This window comes from Halichoerus grypus, chromosome 7 (assembly GCF_964656455.1).
Source record: "Halichoerus grypus chromosome 7, mHalGry1.hap1.1, whole genome shotgun sequence".
NCBI classification, from domain to species: domain Eukaryota; kingdom Metazoa; phylum Chordata; class Mammalia; order Carnivora; family Phocidae; genus Halichoerus; species Halichoerus grypus.
The window spans coordinates 111,193,533-111,202,064 of NC_135718.1; the positions used below are offsets into that span (position 1 = coordinate 111,193,533).

The 8,532-nt window shown below is 44.8% G+C and overlaps 1 protein-coding gene across 1 annotated transcript in view; it reads left to right on the top strand.

Annotated features, from left to right (window-relative positions):
- The window catches only part of NIBAN1 (niban apoptosis regulator 1), a 153,173-nt gene extending 148,354 nt beyond the window's left edge, over positions 1-4,819 (top strand). Inside the window, exon 14 of the mRNA XM_078078053.1 lies at positions 121-4,819. Coding sequence (XP_077934179.1) covers positions 121-1,265 — 1,145 coding nt within the window. The 3' untranslated portion in view covers positions 1,266-4,819. The remainder of the gene's footprint in view (positions 1-120) is intronic.
- Positions 4,820-8,532: the final 3,713 nt, after the last annotated feature.

The following is an 8,532-nucleotide window of genomic DNA, read 5'->3' on the forward strand; positions in this document are numbered from 1 at the left end:
TGAGAGATTTGGGTAGCCAGAAAAGCTGGGAAGGGAGTTCGGCTTCTGGATAACATGGGAAAATCCAGGGTGGCCGGGGCCGAGAGTCAATGTCATGTTCTGTTTTCTGGTCTCTGTCAGTGATAAAGGAAGCCGCTCTCCTGAAGAAACACAACTTATTTGAAGACAACATGGCCTTGCCCAGTGAAAGTGTGTCCAGCTTAACTGATCTAAAAACCCCCGCAGGGTCAAACCAGGCCAGCCCTGCCAGGAGGGCCTCGGCCATTCTGCCAGGAGTTTCAGAGAGCGAGGCGCTGAGTAACGAAGTATTCCAGGAGTCAGGGGAAAAGAAGCAGCCTGGGGTCCCTAGTCTGTTGGCCAAAGGAGAAAGCCCATCTTTCCCTGTCCCCACCCCTCCCCCAGACGGGACCGGACAGGTGATTCCTTCAGGCATGGATGACCCAGTTGTGGGTCTCGTGACGGCAGAGGACACGGCAGGAGCCCTGGGCACACCCTCGTCAGAGCTGGAGTTTGGAGGGGCTCCTGAGGACGGAGAACCCAGCCACGAAAAGCCAGAAGCCAGCTCTGCCTCGGGCTCCTTACTGGAGCTCAGAAATTTGTTGACGGTGACCATTGAAGTGCCCGTGGAATCGGCCACCCTCGAGATTGAGAAAGATTCAAATGAAGAGACCCTTGGTCCCCAAGAAATTGAAAAATTAGAGGAAACAACCCAAATCGACACAGAGGCCGATCAAGAAGCGGCCTCCAGTCAAGACAGCTGTGAAGGCAGTGAAATCAGTGAGAGGGAGGCCCATCCTTCCCCGCCGGAGGTGCAGGCGGACGCTGGCAGGGTGGAGTTGGGGGTATTGCTGGGGGCTCAGCAGGCCTGTGAAGGGCTCACCCAGGGTGCCAGCAGCCCTGGCCCCCCAGAGCAGCAAGCAGAGGCTGGGGAACCCACCAAGAGGGAGCTCACAGCGGGGGCTTCCAGACTGGATGCCCAGGAAGGAGGAGGGGCTGCGGCCATGGTGGAGGGTGAGGCCAGGCCACAAGAAGATTGCATTTCCAGTGCTCACCACACCTGCCCCAGTGAGAGCCAGGGTTCTGTGGAAGAAGGCCTGGGAGGGACCAGCAGCATGGCCCAGGCCACTGCTAGCATGGATACAGAGAAGATTAAGGCTGCTGGTGTCCATGAGTGCCAGTGGGTGGTGGAGAATGCTCCAAACTTCGATCTGCTAGGTTCACAAGATGTGGGGGAGAGTACCCCAGGGCAGCCCTCAGAAGAGTGAAAGGGACAATTGGGCATAAGTATTTCTTTGCACAAACTCAGCCAAAGGTTAATAGTTATGGGTATGCTTAGGGGTTGCACACAAGTTGTTACGAAAAAATAAAAAAAAAAAAATTAAGTACTTCCTTAATGTGTGTAATGAAACCAGAGGAAATGCACACAGGGCATGCTCACTGAGGCAGACCTTTGTGGAATTGAACTGTTCTACCATGAATTACTGCTTTAGCATTTTAATAGGAAGTGTTTGGGGTGAGAGGCAGCTGAGGACGTTGAAGGGAGGCAGTGGTGTTCCAGCGAAGATGAGAAAACAGTAGGAGCCCAGCTTCCAAGACACTGCGCCTTTTCCTCTCATGTACTTCAAGGCTTTTTACTTTTTGGTAAGAATGCAAATGTATACTGTAAATCCAGCTTCACCATCCACTAGAGCAACTTCATTGTCTCTGAAGGACTCAGCATTCCTCTACAGTAGGACTGCAGGGAAGGGTCGGTGGGGAACACCGGTCACCCTGCGGTGGGCAGCCCTGAAGCCCCTGAAAGAGCCCAGGGGAAGCTGAGCACAAATGGAGGAAGGTTGTGGTCTGTGGGGCTGTCTGAGCCTGTTACTAATTATGCTATCAATTTCTTGTTAATTAATCATGTTGATTCTTATTAATTAATCACCTTTTGGGGACATTCAGATGAGGCAAGAAAATTTCCTTGGCACGTTTAAGCCTGAAAGCATTCCAAATTAGCCTTAGGCTGTGCGGGGCCTTAGCTAATTGTCGAGCGGAAAAGACTACAGGTTAAACAAGCATTATTCGAATAGCTGCTCTAGGGGCGCCTGGGTGGCTCAGTTGGTTAAGCGACTGCCTTCGGCTCAGGTCATGATCCTGGAGTCCCTGGATCGAGTCCCGCATCGGGCTCCCTGCTCGGCAGGGAGTCTGCTTCTCCCTCTGACCCTAACCTCTCTCATTCTCTCTCTCGAATAGCTGCTCTATGCCACGTGCTGTGCTAGGTAGAGTAACAACGGCAACAAAACAAAAAAGAAGAAGAAAAGATAAGATGTTTTGTCTGACATAAATTAAAAGACCCACGGGAATTTAAAGAAAAAAATATGCCGATTTTCAAACCATGACAACTTTCTGTCTATCCATTGAAACAGTCCTGGTTCATTTCCAGAAGGGGAATAAAGTGAATAAATGGGAAAGAAAAGAAAAGAAAAAGAAAAGAAAGGAAATGAAAAGCCAAGATGTACATCATCAAGTTCCAATCAAGTTCCAAAGATGTCACCAAAAGTGGAAATCATTTGTTTGGTCATTCAGCAAGTTAACTGAGTCCCTATGATGTCCCAGGTGCTAGAGATACTATAGTGAAAAAGACTCTGTTCCTCTCTCCTGGAACTTACGCTTTATGGAAATAGACACAGACACATCTTCTCAATGGACCATGACCTAGAAATGTTGATGTTAAAGGACTTACTTGCCGCAGATTAAAAAGCTGTGTTCTATTATCCTTCCAGAAAATACCATATCATTTCCTAAAAGCTTCAGTCCCAGGTAGTACCTCTTGACATTTCCTTCCACAAATTTTAATATTAGATCCCAACATACTGTCCTAAAATCTTGTTTTGATCGTCATCAGCAAGTTTATGTCAGTTGTTTAGAGAATTTGTCCCACAGTTTAACTCTTTCAGCAGGAATTAAAATCTTTCTCTGTCCAACTCCCCATGAAGAATTTCTAGGTGATAAAGAATGAATACTAATCAGTATCACTATAGTCTCATATTCAATCATTTTAATTTCTCTTAGAGTGTTTAGATCTTTACATCTATGAAGGGTCTCCTTAGAAGAACGTAGAGGCTACTCCTCGCTGGTCATTGCAGTACCCGGTGCTCACTCATATCCTTGCATTAAGCACAGAGTATTGAAATTGTGTTTACTTCCCGTCTCTTCTGGGGCCTCTTTCTTCAAGGACAGAAACTGGGGTTTATTAATCATGTGTGCTTCCTGTTAGAGATACACAGCCTGGAATAATGGCTCTCTGCCTTCTCAAGTCACTTTGATATCCCTAGTGCCTCGCACAAAAACTGGCAGGTGTCGAGCTGCTCAAGACCTGTGAGACCTGAATACCCACCACGCTGCTGTGCCGGGGCTATTTGGGGCTTGCTGTCAGCAGGGAGACGTTTTTAATTGGGCTTTCTGCCCTTGGGGAGGCTTCCCTTAGGTCAAGTCCAAAGTCCAAGAGGCAGACAGCAGATGGTCAGATGCACTGCCCAGTAAGGCCAGGAGCCCAAGGAGTAGTGCCCAGACCCACCAAGGATGCCCTTCTCTGCAGGAGAATGTCAGCGAGCAAGGAGGTCCCAGCCCTGCTCGAACCCATGCTGGAGCTTCCCAGCTTCCTTCCTTTGCTCACCTCAGGGCTTCTTGGACCCCTTGGAAAATTAAGAAATTTTTCCAACCCTAAAAGAAAGTACATCTGCATTGGATGGATGACTATCAGTGCCCTCCCTTTACCCATCTTGTAGGCCAGAGGGTACTGGGCACTACATGGTAGGACATACTTGAGAACACAAAGAATTTTTCTGTACATATTTCACATAAGACAAGTTCACTAGACTAAGCGGGATGATTGTTCCATTTGAAGATGGAACAGGAAACTAAAGTTCATTAAAAATATTCCTTATTCATTTTAACATGTTGAATGGAGTAACTTCATATTACTTCATATTACTATGAGCTTGTCTTGTTTTTAATAGACTTGTCTGTGTTGCTTCAGTGGTTTCCAGGTTAGAGCAAGGTTATTGTAATTTAAATGAGCAGCATGCAAAGCTTCTGCAGGCTGCTCTGGGGAATCTCTCCTCCAGGCAAATCCATTAGAAATGCATAAAACCTCAGGACGTGGTTTTTGGGAAAAATTCCATGACTTTAAACGAGTTATGTTACCATTGACCTTTCACAAAGAGAATATTTGCCTTGAAAAAAATTAGCTTGTCATTTTTTTTTCCCTTTGCAGCTTAGAGTGGAGACAGTGGTACCTTGAATCATGCAGAGAAAACTCTGTTTTCAAAAAAAAAAAGTCTTTTGGAAACCACAAGGATAAGATTCCAATCTGTCCAAAAGCTTTTATAAAGAGGCTGCGTGTGAAGAACTTCAGGTCTCTGGGCCTGATCTTCTACATTTTATTGCAAAGATTCTCGAGTCTGGTCTTGTAACCCTCCAGACTGGAGTCCATGATTTCCAAGGGTTTCACAGTTCTGCCAGATGAGTGATTTTCACTCTTTATCAAAAGTGCTAAATGCTATATGCTCCATAGCAATTTTAATCTGGGGAAGGGAAGGACATCACTGACTAAATCAATACAGGTTCACTAGGTAAAAAAGTTGGCTACATGTGTCTTCATACTTTAAGTAAGCGGGTTTGGGGACTTGCCTTCTGAAGTCTGGAACTTTAAGAAAAAAATCTACACGGTGGATGGGTTTTTCTGGTCACTATATAAAGCAGATAGACTTAAAGCACTTTGTAACCACATATTTACTCTGCCAAGTGCCTATATTCCAATAAAATGTTCATCCTTGAAGAGTTGTCCAAATGTCATATTTATTTAGAATGGGGGTGGTTTCATCTTTTAAGCAAACGTCATACTTGAGCTGGGAGGAACAGCCCTCAGATGGAAAGGTGAGTCACTGTTGCTGCATTTTGGAACTTTAAATTTTCTGTTGTCAGAAGGGAGTCCACAGAGAAGTCACTTAATGTCAGATGTAATTATGCTTTGAAAATTATGCTTATTTCTCTAGGAATTGGAATACGTCTATAATAACGGGCAATTACTCTTGACGTAATTGAACTGCTTTTCAAACAAGTTTATCTTCGATGGGTAACATTAAGCAAAACGTTCCTTCTTTCTATGACCACAAACAAAACAATGTTTACTCACCAATATCTACAGTTGCTCATTCCTCCATGAATTCATTCATCCAAAAAATAATGATTGTGTATCTATTATATGCAGGCACTCTAGGGGATACTGGAGAAGCAGAGGTGAATAGGGTGGATATGGTCCCTGACATCACCAAACTCAAATTCTCATGGTAGACATGGCAAGGGAGAGCCCAGAATGGGTATTTGCTTGCTTGTTTGGCATAAAACTTGTCTATAACAGTTTAAACTCTACCTAAGCCGGGGCGCCTGGGTGGCTCAGTTGGTTAAGCGACTGCCTTCGGCTCAGGTCATGATCCTGGAGTCCCGGGATCGAGCCCCGCATCGGGCTCCCAGCTCGGCAGGAAGCCTGCTTCTCCCTTTCCCACTCCCCCTGCTTGTGTTCCCTCTCTCGCTGTCTCTCTCTCTGTCAAATAAATAAATAAAATCTTTAAAAAAAAATAAAAATAAAAAAAAAAAAAAAAAAAAAATAAACTCTACCTAAGCCAACAGCTCCATCCAGGAAAGGAAGAAACATTGGAGAAATAAGTCTAGCAGGGATGGGGACACTGGGTGTGGCAAAGACTTTACCACTCCCTCTCCTTTCATACCAAACTCCCAATATGCAAGAATCATTCTCAGAGTGGCTCCTCCAGAACTTTTATTTAGGGCCAAGGATCAGATTGGAATTGGGGGTTCCAATTCCAGTTGGAGATTACATTGATTTGAAATGTCTTCTGCATAGTTTTTTCTTAGATTATATGTTTATTTGGTGTGGTTTGGGTGGAACTAATGGACGTTTTGGGAGGAGTCAATTACATAAAGCTCTTCTGTCAGCCCTGCTTGGAGCCACTCCTGCTTGAACACCTCTCAACCTTTGCCAAAGTCTTTCCTTTTCCAAGAACTTCTGACCCTCCTTTCTCAATCTGGCCAATTCCCACTTTTCCTGTAAGAGTCAGGACAAGTCTGGACAAACCCTGCCTCCCTCCCCATAACACTTTGCTGAACTGTCACCGTTTACTTGCACACTTCTATTGTTTTCTCTCACTCTATTGCAGCAATCTACTGTCTCTGTGCCACCCTGTCTTCAATCTTTGTGTCCCTAACAGAGTATACATCCTTGTATACAGAAAACGCTCAATAAATGTTGAACAAATGAATAAATACCACTAATCCCAGAAGTAGGAGACAAGTGGAGAGGTAGCTGATGATTGCCTGGCATAGCATAATGGTCTATGAAGCTGGTAACTACTCACCCTCAGCCTACTGAGAGAGTTCAGTTTTTGTGATGGAATTTCATCCCATGTTTGTGCACACCTGTCCCTCTGGGAGAGAGCATCAGAGACAAGTCGCCCCCACATCAAGCTAGCTAGTATGAACCACTCCTAGTTTTCAGAACAGGAGCCTCCACTGGATTTTCCTGAGGTCCCTATGAGGTCAATGAGGTAAAGTTAAGAAGTTTACCCTTGAATTCCACCCAAATCTGGGAGACATGAGCAAATGCCCAAGAAATTCATGGACAGCCTCTGCCTTCTGGCAATCCTTCCTCTTGAGACTGGGCAAGGAGCAGGAAAGAGGCTGTGGTCCCTGCTTTTAGGGAACTTGGTCCAGTTGGGAAGACAGAGAAGCAAGTGGTGGTTCTGCAGGCAGAGGAGGAAGCGTTCTGGCAGCACAAAGGAAGGGCAACCAAAGACTACTCAAGAAATTTCACATTTGGTTTTGAACCTATTGAGCCTGCCCTTTATGTCCTGCCTCACTTACTTCTTCTCTGTCATGTTCTAGAATCCAAACTCTAGCTGCCTACAGATAACCTGAAGAACATTTTTATCAAGACCTTTTTATACCAACCCCTACACACTCTTTTCAGGAATCTTGTGGCCTCTCTGGGTGGTGATCCAGACCTTCTGCAGATCCATTGTGGTTTAATTCATGGAAGCCAAATTCATGGATTAATTTTCCCCCTCTGGTCTCTATACGAAAGGATACACAAGTGTAGTGGTGAGGTCTCTCTTTATATTAGCAATTCTAAGTGGAACTCTTGGGGTGGGAAAGTGGGTTTATGTGTTGGGGAATTCCTCCAAGGTACTGAAGTGATTTTGAAGCTAAGGGGTGGCTTTTGGTGATAATACTAACTCTCCCTTCCCTCCCTGCCTCCACATTCTATGCAGCCTCTTGAATCATGTGGGGGACAGTTTTTTGGTACATTGGTTTGAGGGAGATCATGTGGGGGAAAAGGAAGGTATTTTAATTTTTATCTGTCAGAGGCTTCAAGTTTTGAACCCTTAAATTTTTTATTCAGGTCTTAGAATAAATGATATTTTCCATGCACCATCAGGATTCATTCATGGGGTAATTTTTTCCAAAAATATTTATTGATACCTACTAATGTGCTGTGGACTCTGCTAGGCCCTGGGAACAGAGAGGCAGATGCTCACCCTAGTTGCATTCAGACTGTGGGTTATCTTTTCTGCACTGAAAACTTCTGTTACTCAACTTAAGGGAAGTATTCTTAAATATAAATGAGCCTCTCCACCTTTAGATCACATTTTAGAATTCTTCATTAAGTTTGCTTATAAACTTGATTTACTTTCGTTGAGGTCACTTATGAGAAAATTGCATGGCTGTCAACTTATTGTGTGAACTTGGGCTAATTATTTAACCTTTATAAGAACCAGTTTGTGAAATGGGAATAACAGTACGCACATCACAAGGTTATGGCAAGGATTAATAGAGATCATTAAAAGAGACATTTAAGCCCAGATGAATAAAATGAGACTCAGAGAAGTTAAGCAACTTCCTGAAGATTACACAGCTAGTAACTAGTTGAACCAGGTGCATCATTTAGCAATTGCTACAAAGCAAAACCATTCTAAAACTCAATGGCTTAAAACAGTAACCATTTAGTATTGTTCAGAAGACTGCAAGCCAGACATCAGGTAGAGAGATCTTCTGATCTTGGCTGGCTCTCTCGACATGTTTGGGAGCTGGCTGTATGTCAATCTAGCCTAGAGGTGTTTGGGACAACGGGGCTCTACTCCGTGTGGTCTCTCTCCCTTCAGCAGGCTGTTTTGGGCTTATACATGTGGTGCAAGCAAGGTTGAGAGAGAGAAGGTAGGAGGTAGGAGGAGGAGAGAGAGAGAGAGAGAAGGAGGAGGAGGAAAACCAAAAGCTTCTTGAGACCTGGGCTCAGAACTGGTGCAACATCCCTTCTGCCTTACTCTACAGACCAAGGCAAGTCACAAGACTGGCCAAGATTCAAGGGATGGGAAGAGCTGCAAAGTCACATTGCACTGGGCATGAGTCCAGGTAAGCCATTAACTGGGACCATCAGTGCAATCAGTTGACCTCACCAGGATTCAAATGACTCCTGTACTA